This window comes from Taeniopygia guttata, chromosome 1A (genome assembly GCF_048771995.1).
Source record: "Taeniopygia guttata chromosome 1A, bTaeGut7.mat, whole genome shotgun sequence".
In the NCBI taxonomy this organism is placed as follows: Eukaryota; Metazoa; Chordata; class Aves; order Passeriformes; family Estrildidae; genus Taeniopygia; species Taeniopygia guttata.
Window position 1 is genome coordinate 54,125,891 of NC_133025.1, and position 19,772 is coordinate 54,145,662.

Genomic DNA, 19,772 nt, shown 5'->3' on the forward strand with positions numbered 1-19,772 from the left:
GAAGCTTTGGAGCAGCTTTCGAGGAGGCGCAGGCGGTGCCCGGCCCCGCTCATGAGGGCGGCGGCGCCGCGTCCGTTCCCGCCCTTTCCCGGCCGCGGGAGCGCCGTGAGGGCGGCAGCGACCCCGGGGCTTTGGCGCCGCCGGCCGGGGCTCTGCTGCGGCGGGAGGAGCGGGGCAGGGCCGGGGCTCTCTGCTGTGCGGGAGGAGCGGGGCAGGGCCGGGGCTCTCTGCTGTGCGGCAGGTGCGGGGCAGGGCCGGGGCTCTCCGCTGTGCGGCAGGAGCGGGGCAGGGCCGGGGCTCTCCGCTGTGCGGCAGGTGCGGGGCAGGGCCGGGGCTCTCCGCTGTGCGGCAGGAGCGGGGCAGGGCCGGGGCTCTCTGCTGTGCGGGAGCTGCGGGGCAGGGCCGGGGCTCTCTGCTGTGCGGGAGCTGCGGGCAGCGCTGTCCCTGCCCCCGGCGCGTCCCCTCAGGCTCAGCGGCCAAGTCTCCCTTGCTGCTCTGAGGTGGGTCCCCACGGTGAAAAGCCCCGCACAGGAAATTCACACAAGCACCGGTTTGTTTCGTGTCTTTTTTGGGGGCAGGGCAGAAAAAAAAGAGGTGAGTTTCTCTAAAAATCTCCGTTAAAATGCACAGCTGTGGATTGAAGACGCTCAGATCGGCTAAAACACGGTAGATCGGTACCTACACGGGATGGGTGGGGGCTGCTTGGGCTTGTGAGGTAGCAGGATTGTTTTACACCTGGCTGAGGGGGGCTTACAAGTTCTACTTTGTAAACTGAGTTTTAGCACAAAGGAAAGTGTCTGTATGTCAGATAAAATAGATGCTTGCAGTTCAAAATTAAAGTGCCTTAGCAGCACAGGGACAGGCACAGCCAGACACTATGGACCAGCACTCTCCTCCTTTACATCGTCCTCAACAGGCAGTAGTCAAAAAGCAGATTAGGTCTTGGCAGTTTTCTCTCATTTGAGGATAGTTCTAATGCAAAGGCTTTTGATTTTCCAGTCAGTTAAGACACTTGTTTTTCAAGACACTTGTAAAATCTAAAATTCCACATACTATGAAGAGAACATCAACCTCAGAAAAAGCTCGGTATTAAAAAGTACTCTTTCCTTAGCATAGTGTGGCTATGTTTGTACAGACCCATGGAATTTGGAATTAAAAAACATTTTCACAGCTATTGACAAATAACAAAAAAAAAAAAACAAACCAACCAAAACAAATATTAAACTGAGGTGTGTGAGAGACTTGATAATGTTGGGGGGACCTCACAGTCCTTGAAATTAAAAAGATCTTTAATGGAGTTCTCCATTTCCATGTGTGAACTTAATTTTTAGTTCTGTCTCTGCCCTGGCTAGTGGAAAACCTATTGCTATTTTTAGCAGTGTTGGATTGTGTCTAGAATGAGAGGTTTACTAAAGTAAATAAATGAATAATTTTTTAAAGAGAGTAGTCTATCTGTAAAATGTTTGCCAGTGTAGAAATGGCATTACTTACGTTACAGAATGCAGAGGTATAATACCTATAAAGAAAGATAAATTGGAACCTGAAAGTTGCTCAGGACTTTAAAAAATGGCATAAGCATATTTATATTTACAGTAAGCATATGTATACTTTACAGTGCGGGATGTAAGAATCACATTGTTCTCTGTGATTTAGCATTTCTCTGTTTTGGACAACTATTGGCATAGCTTTTGGGGAATGCAGTGCTGGACATGACAAAATGTGTAATAAACCTTATGGAAGCTAAGCTGGCAGACATCTTAATAAAACAGATAATTTATATTGGTTTTTTTTCCAGCAGAATTAAGTATGTTCCTAATAACCCTGGCATTTTTTTAGCATGCTTTTAAAAGCATCACTGATGGGTAGTGCTGTGGAATATCTCAAAACTAAACGAGTTTGACTGCTTGCATATCTTTACAGGTGCAGTCTGTTACAAAGAGATACCTATAACAGGTCCATGTAAGCATGAAAACGTATTTATTTTCCATTTATTGTGGAGGAAGTTATGTCACAAACACAATATACTGTTTCAGTAGGAAAAGATCTCACCATGGCACCGTCCGGAAGAAAGCATGGAGGAAAAGCTGGTAAACCAGCACAGGACGATCAGACTATACCTACTTTTGACTTTGAGGAGGAAAGAAAAGAACTGAGTGGATCAGAGGAAGATATTAGAGAAGGTGCTCATATGATTTTTTAAGGACAATTGTAAAATGTGAATTTTATCACATTTGTAACTATGAAAAGAAGGGAAGAACTGACTCAGCCAGGGACTGAGCACAGCATGGTTTGTAGTGCCAAAGACCACTAGGCTCCTACTGTGCAATTTTGATTGGTAACTTTCAAAATAATATAAATATCTGTGATTTTTTTTCTAAAGGTACAGAATTTCAGTACCTTTTTTACAGTAAAATTCAGATTGGACTTTTATAATTTATGTTATTTTTAACTTTCTGATGATTGCTATATTGAGGGTTGTGAGTAATGGTGCAATAGTGGACAGAGAAAGTAAAACTATCTGGGAGCAGGGTAGAGAACTCAAAGCAGTGCCAGCTCCAATCTGGTCTTTCAGAATAATTCACCACCATCTGTCAGCTCCAGACTCAGAGTTATAGGAGCTGCCTGTGTTACTGATGGGAACTGACCATGAGGCATGGTCAGGGAAATGGCATTACAGAAAAGTAATTACACTTTTAATAACTCAAACAACCAACACAAAATGTATTTTTGTAAATATTTCTATACTCCTTCTTAAGGTGACATACCAGTAATGGACAAGCATGGAAAGAAAAGACCTCTGGCGACTACCCATGTGGTTCCAGATGATGTGGGGTAAGGTTAGATGTTTGGGGGCTTTTTCCAAAATAAGCAGATCTTAAATAGATACCAAATTCAGTTATTCACTATGCTTATTTTTGCTTTGTTTGAGTTTGGTTTGAGGATTTTTTTTAGTATTTGATTTAAAAAATCAAGTGACAAAAAAATTGTAAACAGTAATTCTTCAGTTTCTTTTGAACATGCAGAAGAAATTGATATATTTGTGTGTTCTTAAAATTTGTTTCTTTTAAAAGATTACTTTTTTTTATCGTAAATTGTTGGTAATGTCATTACATTCTCTTAATTTTTTTCTTCTGATTTTAGTTGCTTGAAGATACTACCAATACTTTAAACGATCCACGTTGCATGAAAAAGAAATTATTTTACAGATAAATCTTAACAAATTTCATATTCATGGACAATGTAAATGTAATAAAAAAATACATGCTAAAAGAATTTTTAAACAGATTAGAACTGTTAGTTTGAATATACTGTTTTTACTTTGTTGTAACACTGCCTTACCACATTGGTGTTACCATCTTAAAGATGCTGTAAAAACAACCCTGAAATTATTTGCCTTGGGATTTTTTACTGTGCCAGTCATGCTAACTGAGATGAATTAGCTTTCATTTGGTGTTCCAAATACCCATTCTGTTTTCTTTGTTATAGGGAATAATCAATTTTATTTACTGACTGCCCTTACTCAACCATTAAGTACCTAATAGTGCCTCTTTACTGGAGAGTCAGCTAATAGATTCTAGCTTTTTTTTTTTTTTTTTTTTAAGCAAATTAGTCTGAAAAAGAAACCTCTCATAAGAGGAGAAAAGGAGTAAAATTATTTTATCTTATGGCAGTGGCAGTTCTGTTTCTGCTTAGAAGTAATAGGCATGCGGACAAAATTAGTTCTAAGCATATTCAACAGGTCTGAAGTCAGAAAATGGGCAAATAAAAATTTGAAACACTATTTTGTAGGGGTGAAGTACAGAATATGTTGGAGAGATTTGGAGGTAAGTACATTTACATTCTAATAAATAAAAAAATAGTTGCAGAGTTGGCAGCAATAACTCACCATAAAATAACTTTCAAGACTTATGTAAAATGACTAGTCTCTGTAGTACTTTTCAGCATTTCTGAATAAAGCCAGTCTTCAGGAAGAAAAAAGTTATATCTAAGGAGAGCAAAGGGAAAGAAGAGGAGGGAATAACTGCATATAAATGAGTCACAGCTCGTAAGTGTAGATAATTACAAAGGAAAAGGGAAAGATGCATGAGTGCTTTGGATAATCAATTCAAATTTTAAGATTGAGAGGTAATAAAGATACTGTAGAGGAAAGGGACAATAGCAGTTTGCTGCTGTTCTCACTCAGTATTTTGTTACACTGACATAGAGGATACTGGGGATGGCAAAAGTGAGAAATAAGGGAAATGTAAATGTTAATATAAGCAGCAAAAGAGAACAAACAGTTCTAATTCTAGATAAGCAATTTTGGAAGTAGAGTTTAGTTGTGATACAGAATGAGAGAGCAGTCTGTACTTCCAGGAATCTAGAGAACAGGGAATCAGCAGGTAAGAGAATTTCAGCAGTCAGAAGGAATATGAGTTTCTAGAACAGCCAGGTAAGGAGGGCAAGTAATACCAGTCATCCAGTGATGAGCAATTTGCGTGTGTCACTTAGCAGGATTTAGTATAGTTATAATCAGATCCTTAGGTGGCTTTACCTAATTAAACTACAGTGATAGGATAGAGAAAAAACACTTCTAACATTTGTAAAGAATGTACAATACCCATCACAGAATAAGCACACATCAAAAAGCCATGGAAGGAAGGGAAACCATCTTAATGCCAGCATTACACACTCAATAACTAAATAATACTTTCTTTGTATGTAATAAAAGAAACCTGTACAGAGTCATTACTTACATGTCAAATTTAAGGTGAAAGAGTAACTTCAGTAACTCCTTAATCCAAAAATAGGACTTTTGGCTGTCATAAGATTACATATTTTGTATTACATATTAGAATTACAGATCTGGCAATTCAGATAAGAGGGGGATTTCAATGCTAAAAAGTTACAACTGCATGTAATTTAAGACTCAAGAAAGGAAAGAAAGGAAGGATAGAAGCAGGGAAAATGAATGGATCAGAGAGGATGCTGCCTGCACATAATTGTAGGTTTGGCAGTAGCGGAGACAGATGCCTCAGCAAATTAGAGAAGTTTGACAGATGTTTCCTGAAATCTACAGTGAGAAGGAAAATAAATTACTGTATTAATCTCGAGCTGTGACTTGATAAATCTCCAAATGTAAATGGAAGTGAAACAAATACAGTAACTTATATTAATACTTAAAAAGTACTGTCTCTCTGAAGTATGAAAATAGTTATTCATTCATTGAGTATGCTTACAGGGATAGTAACCACATACTAACCCTAATTGGTTTCTGCAATTCAAGAAATTTGCATATGACTCTGAAACAGGTGTTGGTTATGGCGTGTGAGGGGCGTAAGGAAGCAGCGTTCACACCAGTGCCACCAGCAGGCTGAGGGACACTCACCATATCAGTTCAGATCACAGGAGCTTCTTGTCGCTAGAACACACCTAATTTGCTTCTCCAAAGTGTAGCTCATCAGCCTTTTTAATACGTGGCACAATGTATCCAGTATGCCTAATTTCTAAATGTTCCGTGGTTTTCAGCTGACATTAACAAGGCTCTCTTAGCCAAGAGGAAACGATTAGAAATGTATACAAAAGCCTCACTGAAAACCAGTAACCAAAAGATTGAACATGTTTGGAAAACACAGCAGGAGCAAAGGTGAGCTTTTCTCTTGGTTTTCAAGCCTGTGGAACTAGATTCCCTTCTGGGTCACAGAATGGAAAGCTGGTCTGTCACTTGTAATAGCAAGTACTGTATCTAATGTTAAGTATCTGCTCAGGGCCTCTGCTGCCTCCTGTTGTGTCCACTTTGTTAATCTGACAGTAATAGTTTAACACATTCTCTTTTGAACAGATAAATTTAGGATTTGGAACTCTGAGAGCAAGGTACATTAAAGAGTGGGGCTTACTTTTATCTTTATGGCAAGTGACCTTTGATGTCATTATGTATTTTAAAAAAACGTGAGGCAGTTTTTCCCACTTTGGGATTTTCTGTTTCTACCTGAAATCTCAAAAATGTTCACTAAAACTTTAATACCATTCTAGTTAAGAAAGTAAATAGTTTTCACCTTGCTTAACATTCCTCTCCCCTCTTAAGGCATATTTAATTACTAAATCAGATACCAGAGATATCAATGTGAAAATGGAGACAGCTAAAAATTACAAGTGAGCAATATTTTTAACTGCCTTGGTGTTGTTCTACATTTATTTGTATTTGAAAGTTGTACAGACAAAATTTTAAGAAATGAGCTTATCAGTTTTGCAATATAAACACCTTGTGTTAAAGCCACCATCTTTAATTGAATTAGAAACACATAGTAAATCTCAGAAAACCTGACAACACTGTTAGGAAGAGCTGTTACAATTTCTTTTTAACCAGTATTTTATGGGAGTGCTGTCTCTATAGATATACTCCACATCCACTCAGTGTATGTGTGTGTTCAGTTTTTGAAAACATACAGTATTTAAATGGGGTCAGATGTCAAAATAGCCATTTCTTTATCTATGCCAGCTTTTCTTCTATTCCATGTGTATGTTGAACCTTAGCTTTCCTTGTAATTCCCTGTAGCATTTGTCATACTTACAGACTGTCTGTTTGTAGGCAGAAGCTCAATAATGAGTTCTCCCAGCAGTTCCTGACTTTATTTCAGCAATGGGATGTAGATGTGCAAAAGGCAGAGGAGCAGGAAGAAAAACTAGGGGTGAGTTTCACTGTATTTTCAACAAGGAGGAAAATACTGTTCTTTCGATACTCAAGAAATGTAAAAACACTTTATGTAGTTGAAACATATATATGTGATTGTTTAAGTTTGGGGAGAGAGGTGCATTTATAAACTTTATTTCAAGTTTATAAACACTGTTAAATGATGCCCTAGGCCAGCATAAGGCTTGAGAAAAGTAAGAACCATTTAAGCAGAAGAAAGACATGTGCTGTTTCTCTCCATCCATAGTCTCAGGGAAAAAGGAATTTTAAAGAAAGTAGTTGTCTTTTATCATACATTCCTTAAAGAGGATAGGAGCTATACAATGGAATGTAATCCTGTGCTGTTGCTGTGTTTGTATTTCCAACACATTTGCAAGGTTTGCTTTTCCCTAGGTAGAACATTCCTCTGGGATACCCTACGAAGCTCTGGGGCATAGCAATCCTCATGGGATTTTACAGGGATAATTCAGGTTGCAAGAGACCTCACGAGGTGACCTGGGGCTTAATCCAGTCTTCAGTCCTACTTCCATTAATAAAAGCCAGGGTAACTTCTCCAGACAGAGATCCACATTACAAGGCACAGATTTCCAATAAAGGCACATTTTCTGATTCTGAAAAATGAACTAATGTCCCGTCCGAGCACTCTACTTAACAACTGTTGAAATTATGTTTTTCTTTTGCTTCTGCTTCAGAATATGCTTCGTCAGCAACAAAAAGTTTTTCAACAGGCAAGAATAGTTCAAAGTCAGAGACTGAAAACCATTAAGCAACTCTACGAGCAATTCTTAAAGGTAAATCTTTTTCTTGAAAAACAGCTGATCCATGTATCACTTAAGAAAGCTATACTAATTTAGTGTTTCAAGTTGTTTGGTATTTCTTTAACAAAGTAACTAATATATTAGACAGCAAGCAAAAAACTGTTTTGAGTACAACTACATAAAAATTTTACTTTTTTATTTAAAGGCATTCCTCACAAGAGAAACTCTTCTGTGCCTTAATTATCTTCATGACCCTTTGTTGGAATCTATCCTGTATGTCTGTGTCTCTCTTGTCCTCAGGAGTCTGAACTGGATTCAGCACTCCAGGTTCACCAGCTGCACGGCCCTCAGTATACAGGGCAGATTCAAGTCCATCAGTTCTGACAAACCTTAATTTCAGTTCAAGTCATTTCCTAGCTGGTTTTGAAATCTCAGTTATGATAACCTTGGTGTTTGGTTTGGGTTTTTCCAAATGTGATAGTTGATAAAAATAAATCTGAAATTGAGTAACTCTTAGTTTAAAATAGTCAGAATTTACTGAGTATATTACATAAGCATTAATAAATAATAACTATTCCAAAATGTCAAAAATGTCTTCATCAAAGAGGAAAAACTGAACAGAAGGTCAAGTATTACTTTGATTTTTCTTCTCAAAGAGCATCAAAAGGTAGAAGTCAAAGTTCAAATAAGCTTAAATAAATACAAATTAAGGAAAATGTATCTAGACACATACACTGAGGTAAGTGTAATTGTATGCAAAAAAGGGACAATAACCAGAGAGTTTTATTTGGCTTATTTGGGGAGAAGTGTGCAAAGAAACACAGTGGGGTTTACACTCCTCACTTCAAGTTCCACAAGGCTGTCATAATACTGAACCCCTAGAATTCCTGACAGACGTCTGGTTCGATCTCTTGTAGGATTTTTATCTTAACTGAAATGCAGAAAAAGTAGCTGAGACCTCGCAGAGGCTGACTGGAGGGTTCTATCTTCTTCCCAGGGTACATACTGCTTAAATAGGAATGTAGACTGAGTATGAAGTCCTGGATGGTTCCTCTGCCAAGTTTGTGAAAAACTCATCAATTATCTGTGATCACTGTAAAAATTAAATTGTAGTATGAATTATTATTGTTTGGTTGTTTTAAATTAACTGCTTGACATTGAGGAGTTCTGAATTAATATTATCTTTAACTTCAGAGCATGGAAGAGTTGGAGAAGAGCAATGAAAATCTTCTGGCTGGTGCCCAAAATGAGCTTCGCAAGGAAATGGCAATGTTGCAGAAAAAAATTATGATGGACACTGTAAGTATCAGATCTATGAAGTTAATTAAATGCAAAAATAGAACATTCTGTTAAAAGTCATTTGACATTCATTTAATTCAAAGGAATCATATTGATACAGCATTTGTTCAGCATTATCTCCTTTTCTTGTGACAGCAACAGCAGGAGATGGCAACTGTTCGCAAGTCTCTTCAGTCCATGTTATTCTGATGGCTCAGTGGAGGAGCAACTTGTACCTAAGTAACACGATACAATTACAGGCATTAGAACGATGTTGAGATTTCCATGTTTCAAGGTTCCTATAAAACCCTTTCCTGGATTGTTCTAATCTTGTCTGTTCATGTTGTAAGAAACTATCTTAGTAAACTTTTATTATTGGGGGGCAGTATGGACCCCAAACCATTCAGTGTCTGTTCAGCTGATTTTTAAAAATTTCATATCTACTTCCAATAGCATTGGACTGTTTAAATTGTTTCACTTTTTCTAATACCAAATTGTAACAAGGGGAAGAGTTAATGAAATATGCATTACCCAGGTTTTTCATAATAACTTGAGGCCTTTAGGCACATTGTGCAAATAGAAGCATTTCTAACAAGCTGCAAATTTTCACAGTTTCAACATTTAGTCTGCTGATATATTAGCTGTTATAAAAATTCACAAAGTATGACATAGCTCAGAATTGTTTAATGATTTGTATAATGGTAAATTAAAGTAAATTTTGTTAATTCTTTTGTTAGTCTAGATATTGTACTATCTCTGTATTAGTAAGAGATTTGTAAATTTCTGTAATTTGTCCAGAAAATGGGTTTCTTTTAGTTAAATGATGAGCTTAATGTATTAGCTCAAGTAACGATAATTAACCATTATGCATTTTGGGGTCTACTTTTTGTAGACCCACTGCTAGAAGAAATCTACCTCATTTATTTAGTACAGGCTATTACAAGCCTTTGAGATGGAATATTATTTTTTGCAATTCCAAATGACTAGCAATTTAGGGAGGCCTGAGTTTTAAGGGTAAAGCATTTATCTTTCATGTATCTCATTACAGTAAGAAAGTATAAACTAAACAATTGGCTTAGTGCACACACAGTTTGTTTTTATAGAAAACCACCACATCTGAATATCTGCTTTTAAAAATTAGGCAGTTGCCAACATATTTAATGCTTTGATACAACAGTAGATTCAAAAAAACCCCATCCACACACCCACGCACACAAAATGTGATGTTTTCACAATAATGTGTTTCAAAACCATATTTTTCTTCTCAGCCTACTAGCATCTTTTAGGTCAGAGTCAAGTCATTTGATGGTGGTTCTCCAGGTCTGGAAGCCAGATTAGTGATGGCTACCTTGCTGTAACTTCACCTATTTGATTATAATGAATATGGAACTTCTTGTTCTGCCCCTGTCAGAATTCAGGACGGGAGCAAACATGGAAGTTATACTGCTACACTGATGGATCAAGTCTATGGGCCTCTCATGGGTAACCAGTAACAATGCTGGTTTGTAAGTACTGAGTCTCTGCCCTCTAAGGCCAGTGGCAGGAGACTATGCAATAGGTGACAGGTTCTGCTTCAGATCTTCAATAGGAGGTTATTTGTTAGCATTACCTCCAGCTTCTGGTTTTGTTTATTAGTATTGAGTCATGGTTCTGGCTTTCTGAGTGATTTCTGCATTCGTTTCCTATTATCCACATACCTCAATCATATCCTCAAAACTGCTTACACCTACTATGCCAGGATACAGTTTTGTCCATTGTGGAGAACTCATTTCATTCTTAAGATATTACCTGTGTCTTTTCATCAGGAGGTTAATTTGCTTACAGTATTCAGCCAAAGTAAAATGGTCACTACCATCTTCTTTTCTATTTGGCCATGGCCTGGCTTCAGGCTAAATTCATGTGCAGATGCTGTGTCATTTGCAGCCTCAAACATGAGTAATAGGATTCATTCTGAATTGATATTAGTCACTTGAGTTCTAGTCCTAACTGTAACAGGCAGTAACTGTTACAGTTATCCCTCAAAAGGATAATTACATTCCTCTTAGGCAGGAGGGTGGTGGATGCTATTTTATTTCCTCCAGACCAGCAGATAATACATCACTTTAAAAGTTCCTTGAATGCCTCAGGAAGTATTTTTGAATTAATAAGCAGGTAGGAAGCTGCAGTTCCTACATTTTTAAAACAAACCACGGCATTCTTTATTGGACAGTTCAGGAAGGACTTCATTAACTCGGAAGCTCAGGTACATATCAGCAACTGGAAGGAGTAATGCACACTTACATTCAACAGCTTTTTACATAAACTGCATTCAAATAGTACCTCTTGAAAGGAGCTTTAGCTTATAGGGTTTGTGTGCAAGTAATAATTTTTTTCATACAGATAACGAGCTACTTTAATTCAGCTTTCCTATAATGGCAACTGCCCTCTTATTAGATATATTATGTTACTCAGTGGGTTTGTTCTTAAAGGAAGAGAGAAGCTGATATTGGGCCTGAGTTCCTGTTTTGGAGAGTTTTACATTATGGTTCAGTTTTGTGCTCTTTTGTTTGGATAAAGTACACTGGTAGCTACGAGACAATAGGATCAGTTGAAAGGTAAATGAACACAGGATAGCAAAAAGACCAGCGAGGGAAATACAGAAGGGTGGGCTGCAGTGCTGGAGCCACAGGCATTGGAGTTTATCAATGAATTTTGTCCTTCACTTGCATAGGCTTACAGATACAAGTTAGAGTCCTCTCCTTACACAGCTACCTGTAGTCTAGCTAAGGATGAAGTACAATGAGACTGACCTTACTATGACCACAGAACCAGAAACTGGCCTTGAAAGAAAGTGCAAGCTAAAGTTTTATGTGGTAGGTTTTGTACTTAGATAATAGAGAATGCATGAATTCTAAAGGCACTCATAACAGTACTTTGGATCAGAAAAAAATTTCCTGAGCTGTACCTCCTTTATCTACTGATCCAACAGCTTGTTCCTTAGAAGTACCAGAGGAGAGATTGAGTGATTTTTCAGGTCATGGCTGCCTCATTTTACCAGTCTTAATAATGCAGGATTGAATTCATTGGTACATCTGACAACAACTTCAGAGCAGTTCCAACAAAACTTTAAAACCTAATGCTACAAGATTAGACATGAAATTCCTCTTTGAATTCTGGTTGGTAGCACCTTGGTTTGCATCTACATTCACCAGAAGAGAAATACAGAATTGAAGTTACCTAACAGGCAATGGCAACATTTTCAAATGAAGTATTTGTGGTGTGAAACACAGGGAAATCCATACTGGTTCAAAAGTACAACAGCATCTGCAGAGGACTTTGTACCTACGAATTCTAACATCTGGTAATGCCTGAAACACAGTGAACTTTCTCACAAAACTGTTTTCTTCAAAAGCTCAATCTGTCTTCCCAAAAGCACAGAGGCTGCTTCATTCCCCTAACTGCTTCTTCTCTTGTCCTTGACCTATTTAATCAGTCATTATGGTTTTGAACCTGCTCAGGAGCTTGATGAGATGAAATTCTGAAGACATGTATATGAAGATGAGCGGCAATCTGTAGGCACACACCACTGGCATATCTCAGCATATCAAACAAGGATATGAACTTCAAAAGAACAAAACAGAACAGGTTAAAAAAAATAAATTTTTTTCAATTGTCCCTACTATAAATATGTTATACTTTAATCAGAATTTATTCAAGTCACAAGCATAACATAAATACATCATTGTAACATACGGCTACAGAGTGGTCTAGTTTAGAATTAAAAATAAAACCATCACAAAACCCCAACATCCTAACAGCACAAAACACTTACAAGATCTGATAAAAAAACATTTGTGTGCAGTTCACAGAATGACTTTAAAAAACCCATATGGACTAAAGCATAATTTCAGGAGAGATTTATAAATTTACTTTTACTTCTCTGTTCTAAGGAAAGCAAGCCAGTCAGCTCCCAATAGCTTATTTACTTGATACGCTAGTACTCCCTCTGCAGTGACAGCAGAAATGTGAGCAAGTCAGAAATGGCAAAGGAGAATGACAGGGACAATTCTCAATCCATTCCTTAAAGCATGGTCCAAACAAAAAGTATAGAACACTTACAAATGCTATCCACAGAACAATATATTCATCAATGAAACTGTTGAAGTACTGGTCCAAAAACAGAAGTCCTGGCCCAATAAATGCAGAGTCCTGAAGACAAATTTCGCTTTTTGTCATGTGAGCCACCTACATTTAAAAAAAAAAAAAAATTAAGAAGTGCATCCCTGCAAGATTGGTGTAACTACCAGCAAACATGCATCACATTCTTGCCCAGCAATATCCTCTTGGAAGTTACATCTATACCTGTGTATTTCAGCTATCTCCAGGGGCTCCCCATTCTCTACTTTTCCAGCACTCTATTCAAAAGGTAAGACTATCCAAGTGTATTACTGAAAACAAATACTATGATTTTTTTTTTAAATTTTGGCTTTCCCTAGTGAAAAGTTAACTAGGAAGGAAACCTTTTCTTAGATGGCAACACTTGTTTTCACTGTTTAGTAAGAAAGTCTGTAGAATACCTGTTTTCTAGTGTTCAAGAAATGTCATCCTTGGAGGAAAAAATAAAAGCATCCGGCTGGATTACTGATGTTAATAAATATATAGTAAGGAAACTTTTTTTAATCCATTAAGCAGTGTTTTATGTACAAAAAAATACAAAGATCAAAAAGACAGAATAGAGACAGAAAAGTTTCTCTCTTCATTTTAATGGTCTTAGTAAATTCTTATTTCAGATAATTAAAGGAGGTCACAGCACTGTTAGTAAGGCTTAAGAGACCATGGTTAGGATGTTAACAACAGACACTAAGTGCATTTCTAGGAATAAGTTAAACAAAACTGAAAGTCCTAACCAGTCCATTCAACAGCAAATACATGTTTTCATCAGTGTCACACACAATCTCTCAGAGTCTAGTTCAGAATCTTTCACCACAAATCTGGTAATACAGTAGCAAAGGAAAATGGGAAAACCGTACCCCCTGATCCAATAAGTGCTAAGCCAAGAACCAGTTTAGGTTTAGGACTGACTTACCACCAACTTCTGTGAGATTTTGGCATTCACAAGCCCAAATGTTAAGACATAGAGGCAAGAATGTTTTTCAAACAGTTGAGTTGTAGACTTTTTATAAATTGTAATGGCCAGTGTGATAAGCAGTCCAATGTGCAGGCCTGGTGAAAGAACACTTGTTCCCTAAGATATAAAGGGATGCAAAAATTGTCTTAAACTTGAGTCACACAGTAAAGTCCAGGCTTTATACATATTTCAAATCCCATTAAACAAAACCAGAGTTGTCAAAACTTGTCAAAATCCATTAGCATTATGCTACTGCTCTTAGTACCCTTTGCAGTGACCATTAATCAATTCTGAAAGAAAATTGACTGCTGGTTCCCATGACAGAAGAAATCCAGTAAGAGGCAAAGAGAAGGCAGAAAATTAACTTTGCTTTAGCCATCTAACACTCACATACCTGTCTGCTTAAATGCTGGAACAAATAAAACCCTTATGGATCATCTGAAACACAGTAAGTTATGGTCATAAATTATTCAAACCTCATTTGAATTTTTAGAGCAACTTACTGCTATTGTAGATCCATTCTTTCCGACCCCTCCACCAAAGATGACACGGAAGTAATTGAAAAAAGAAAGTGCTGTTCCACACAGGATGCCAATAACTGCAAAGAACTTCAGTTCTAAGCCCAGCAAAGGGACCTTAGCAGAACACAAAAGAAACAAAACCAAAACAACAACCAAAAAAAAAACCAACAAATCACAACAAAACAAGAGAAAGATAGTAAAAGTTAAGCACACAACACCGTCTTTAAGAAGTGATTAAAGCAGCCACTCTTACCTACTAATCAAATGTTTTATTTGAACCCTCACTTTCCTGGGAACAAGCACAGGACAACAGTGGTTAAAATTTGTTTCCTTACTAAGAAAACAAGTATCTTTTGTAATGCTTAAACTCCACTACTGAGTACTTAAGTTCTGTTCTTGAAATTCAGCTAGATCTTAGTCAGCACCTCCTTAATATGTTCTTCAAATATTTTCACCACACAAGCAAAAACATGACAGAGACTACTGCCATCAATCACCATTATATGGGAGTAGGAAGAGGGATAATTCCTTCTATTCCACTGGATAAAACAACACTGATCCACAGGAAAAACAAACACCATCTGCCTGCTGTGTATTTTGGCATGTAATCTGTATGCTCTATCTTTTCATGATAGTCTCATGATATGCAAAGTCTCCAGATACAAATTTTAATTAAAGTTACCTTTTGGAATTAATTGCAGTTTCAAGGAAACTTCCAAAGGCAGCAGAGGATTTAAAAAAGAAGTAACAAATAGAAACAGTTTACTGTATTTTTTGAATATATAGTTTTTTGAGATATAGCATAACTGCAACATATTCTAATAGAAAAAATTAATCATAATTTATGTTTAATGGACCGATTTTGTTTTCCAACATGAAAACAAGCTTTTTGAAAATAGAAATAAAAAAGGCTGAGAAAAGGAAAAAAAGCTTAGCTAAACACTCCTTAATTTTTGAGTAAACTTTTGAACTAATTTTTATGTCTTGGTGGTTTATATTTAGGTGAATTTCTATTGGTTATCAATAGTATGGAAAAGTAAGTCTCAGCTCTTTGCACCATAACAAATCAGAACTATAAATTTCTGAGTAAAAGCCCTAGAAATATGAAGATCTTTTAATACTGTCCACTAAAGTGCATTTTTAAAGATCAGAATAAAAGCCAAAGATATGGAAAAATTTTGAGACAGAAAACAATGCTTTAAATATAAATATTTATATTTACAAACTGTGACATAATTCTTAAAAATCAGTACATCTGCATCAACACAAATACGGGCAACTTAACTAAAACCCTCTGGCTTCATCCCATAGCTTCATTAAATTGAAGTATTTAATCCTTAAATTTTAAGATAAATTGTTTAAATGAAATGTATGCCTTACAATAAAATATACAGAATATATAAAACCAGAAAAAACTCTATTTGCTAAAGCTTAAATATGTGTGGAATACTAGTTCCAGATCAGAAGTTTATATGTGGCAGATGGGGTCTTTTTTCCTCTATGTAGCTATAAATCTGTGCACAGGGAGTCACACCAATTGATCTAAGTTAACTACAGCATTAAAATAACCTACACTTATACAGTAAGCTAAAACACCATGACACAACTAGCAGGTGTTGACAGTACTTGCAGCAGAGCAAGTACAGAGCAGCTTCAAATACTACAGGAACTGTGGATACTTGACAAGATATTCAACAGGAACTCTGAGCACTTAACACACCCACCTTATAGTCCCATATTCCTGGTCCTCCATAGGCAGATATCAAGAGCAGCACTGTTATGGTGATCTGAACTTCAGTGACATCAATTCTGTGAAGGGGAAAAAACAGAGATTAGTTCAAGGACTTTTTGCTGGAAGTGTAAAGTGTGTGTGGAGGGAGGGGGGGATAAAACCCCCAGTAACTGTAGTTCCAATGATGCAAGTATATATAGAATATTACTTTACTTGACTGAGAAAGCTACTCTATATGGAGGCACACATCTCTGGCTAAGATTTAAAATTAAAGCTATACTCCTTTTCTGGAGCATATAATTTTGAAAGGGGGACTCTTTAATGAATACACTGTTAACTACTTGAGAATTCTGTACAAACTTACAGACTTGTTGATGTGTAAGTGTCAAATCAAGGTTTAAGGTAAGCTCATAGTAAATACAATCAATCATTTCCATTTAAAGCACAGCATAGAAAAGCAGAAAATATAACAAGCAGGCTGGGAAAGAAGGGATTTCTTTAAGCTTCATATCATGAAAACTTGACAGACACAGCCTGCAAAACAAGGGAGGACTGAGTCAGTGGATAGGCAAGCATTTGCCATATTTATGAGAACATTAAAGCAAGCTGTCTTGCTTTCCTCCAAAAAAGTTGTTTTAGGAAAGGTGGCCTTGTATACACTATGAAGTCCAGACTCCAGATTTCACCTTTTTTTTTTTTTTGTTCTCAGACAAGATGGGCAACTCTTTATTTTTGCATTTAATTGATGAAACCTCACACAAAGCCAAGGCTCTAGAAAAAAAAAAAAAAATCAGTACTTTCTAAGTTTTAACATAAATAATTAAAATAACGACCAAAAAAAAGTGCATATCAAAGGTACCTTTTATGGTACCAAAGTTTAGAGACAGGTACCACATCTTCATACTAAAGTTACCAGCAAACACTGATAATGAATGTTCAATATTTCTTTTAGCAGTTGGAATAAATTTGCTGTTTTAAAGTATTATGGCCAATATGTATTGCTATATACTTAGCACATGACCTGTCTGCACAGGAAGCAGCGGATTTTTAGAAGATAGCAATCTATTTTTTGGGTAATGGAAAACATTTATCTGAACTTGATAATCTCAGTTAAAACACTCTTCTTTCATCAGAAAGATGGTGATAAAATATGCTAAATTTCATCACAATCTTGTGACTCTTAGAGGATCCAGAGTTTGACTGCAGTTAGATGATAAGCTGAGGCGCTCATCACCTCTTAAAGCCAAGAGAATGGGGAATCCTCTTCTTCCGAAGGTGTTGTATTCTCTCAGTTTTATTTGCTGTAGTGCTCACTGGACTGTAAGGTGAACCAGTCCAGCTTGCCAGTTCAGTGTAGGCTTTTCACCTTCTGCCCGTTTCATGAAGTGGTTTGAGGTCCAATGACAGTGTCACAGGACAGTGGGGCTGGGAGTGGGCTCTTCCTTCTGTGCCAGGGATGAAGTGTTACATCCACCCTGCCATTGCTGAACTTGCCGGTTACCTTATACAAAAGCACCCATGCCCAAGTGTACAGAGGCTGCGCTCTATAGACTATTAACACTAGGATTTCTAATCTGCATTGCCTTTGTTGTTGCTGGTGGGGGGAGGAGGCTCAAACTTGTTGTGCCAAAGTTTAGTACTTAATTTTACAGTGGCTCAGACTGCTGGTGGCAACAGAGCCCAAATCAGAGTCCAAAAACTTTACTCAGATACTGAACACAACCTGATAATGTCACATTATTCAGCTCTCTGATCCTTCCTGGCCATCAGCACTAGGAATCTCATTTATGATTTATTTCTAAAATAGAGTGCTGCTAATTGAGAAATCCATGAAAACTTCCATCCATCTTATTATGTACCATCATATTTAGAGCACTATACTAATGCCTTATTCACACCTCTGTGTTTAAGAGAAACAAAACCGGGAGCCTTGAAAAAAAATGTGACCTGTTTTCACTGAAGAGAAATAAGTTATCTCATGGAAAAGTTGTGTCTGTTTAACTTTAAACAGTAACAATGAAATACCAGGCCATTCTGAGCTGTTTGTACTATGCACTATCATTATGTTAAAGTAGAAGTCACCAAACTTTTAACAAAATCTTTATGTGGTAAAGGAGTCTCAGTGCCTTCCTGATGTGGGGAAATAATTCTCATGCTTTTTACAAGAATAAAAGGTACAGAAAAGCAGTCATGTCTGCAAAAGGCCAGAGCTCATGGCCTAGTCCAACTCCCTTAAGAGCAGCCTACTGTCATGGACAGAAATTGTCCTATTTCAGCCATCACTGTGAAACATCTATTTTTGTTTACAGCACAAGATGTCCTTTAAAAACAATAGGATGTGCAGGCAGGCAGAAGAATTACAGTGGTAAATGTAATAATGTAGTAAAATGCATTACCAGCAAATCAAAAAGAACTCTTATCAATATCACAGAGACAGCTGCATTTGATGCAATGTGCAGGGACAGCTGGTCACAGCCTGCGTGCCTGCTGATTTGCTAAGGCACTTGCAGGGCAGAGCTAAGTAGGACTGTGTACAGGTGATTTAATAAATGACTGGCGTTAGCAGAAATAGCCTTCATATATTCCTTATTTTCAGTTCTGCTGCCACAAAAGTCTCAGACATTCTCCTCTTTTCAGAAGTAATTATACTGAAGTGAAGCTCATTGCTTAAAACCAGCAAAAGGCCATGGCCAGGCACTACCACAGCTATAGGAGATGCAGCAATCCCTCCACTATTAGCAGTTAAACTGAAATTATTGATTTCTATATCAATGTCATGACTTCTCCTCCTATGCTGCAGTGAAAGAGAAAAAATTTCTATCAAGTCATGAACAGCATCACAGCAGTCTCTAGAACTGACCTAACTCAAAACCTAAAGGACATCAAAGCCAGTATAAGCCAGATTTAAAAATGGCCCTCACATTCTTTAAGCATTGCCAGAGATCTGTGGAACTCCTTGAGGATGCAATGGGTGCAGAGAGTTCATTCCAAGGAAGACTGAAGATGTCTATGAAAGGGAAACACATTAGCAGAAGAATTTCTCTAAAATGCATTTGGTTTTGAGTCCCCTGGAGATGAAACTGTTCTACAGCTGGGAGATTACAAAGGGAGGTACGCAGATGCTTGCTCTGTCCCTACTCCTACACAGGGCACTTGTCTGCAATGTAAACAAGACCTGTCCGGCCTGAGCCTGCACAGTGCTTGTATGGGTTCTGACAACAAAACTGCAGAAAAAAGAGCCAAATGCATGCATACAAAGCATATGGAGCTAAAATCAGCTGCTAAAAGAGCAAGTGTTTGGTATTATGCAGTTTCAAGTCCTTGTCAGGTAAAACACAAGGCTGCTATATTGGAAGGGAGATGAGAAAGAAGGTGAGAAAAAGAGAGCAGGGAGTAAACCAAGAAGAAACTGAAATCAAGGAGCTAGCACTCAGACATTAGGCCACATGCACTTCTAATGATACCTACTTACTTTCCAAACCTTAGTATGCCTGATACGTATGTCTGCCAGTGAGCAGAATAGAACATGAACAGTCCCACAAAACAACAGAAAAACAACCAGTCAGGATTTGTTCCTAGTCGGATTGCTATGCAGGATCCAAGGACAACAAATACTGAAAAGCAAAAAAGAATATGTTAGTCACATATCCTCCTTGCTTGAAGAGAAATTGAAAATATAAATAAATAAAAACACAGGACATTTACA

At 37.5% G+C, this 19,772-nt stretch overlaps 2 protein-coding genes across 5 annotated transcripts in view; one reads left to right on the top strand and one right to left on the bottom strand.

Annotated features, from left to right (window-relative positions):
• Nucleotides 1-9,108, top strand: SYCP3 (synaptonemal complex protein 3). 3 transcript variants are annotated; one of them, XM_072923478.1, is made up of 8 exons: nt 1-241; nt 2,757-2,832; nt 3,790-3,824; nt 5,509-5,626; nt 6,569-6,668; nt 7,363-7,461; nt 8,623-8,727; nt 8,863-9,108. In XM_072923478.1, the coding sequence occupies exons 1-8, from the start codon at nt 52-54 to the stop codon at nt 8,914-8,916; spliced, it is 777 nt and encodes a 258-aa protein (XP_072779579.1). In that variant the 5' UTR covers nt 1-51; the 3' UTR covers nt 8,917-9,108. The 3 variants fall into 3 exon arrangements, with proteins under 3 accessions (XP_072779579.1, XP_041569520.1, XP_072779580.1); XM_041713586.2 differs by lacking the exon at nt 1-241 and adding an exon at nt 301-2,180; XM_072923479.1 differs by lacking the exon at nt 1-241 and adding exons at nt 301-1,959; nt 2,034-2,180 and having other exon boundaries at nt 8,623-9,108.
• The window catches only part of CHPT1 (choline phosphotransferase 1), a 21,565-nt gene continuing 9,734 nt past the window's right edge, over nt 7,942-19,772 (bottom strand). The window contains exons 3-9 of one of the 2 annotated variants that reach the window (XM_030263200.4): nt 19,539-19,680; nt 16,059-16,143; nt 14,317-14,448; nt 13,772-13,930; nt 12,805-12,930; nt 12,196-12,306; nt 7,942-8,942 (exon numbers count right to left, since the gene is read on the bottom strand). In XM_030263200.4, the coding sequence (XP_030119060.4) occupies nt 8,898-8,942; nt 12,196-12,306; nt 12,805-12,930; nt 13,772-13,930; nt 14,317-14,448; nt 16,059-16,143; nt 19,539-19,680 (800 nt within the window). In that variant the 3' untranslated portion in view covers nt 7,942-8,897. The remainder of the gene's footprint in view (nt 8,943-12,195; nt 12,307-12,804; nt 12,931-13,771; nt 13,931-14,316; nt 14,449-16,058; nt 16,144-19,538; nt 19,681-19,772) is intronic. The other variant, XM_030263201.4, reaches the window with a different exon arrangement.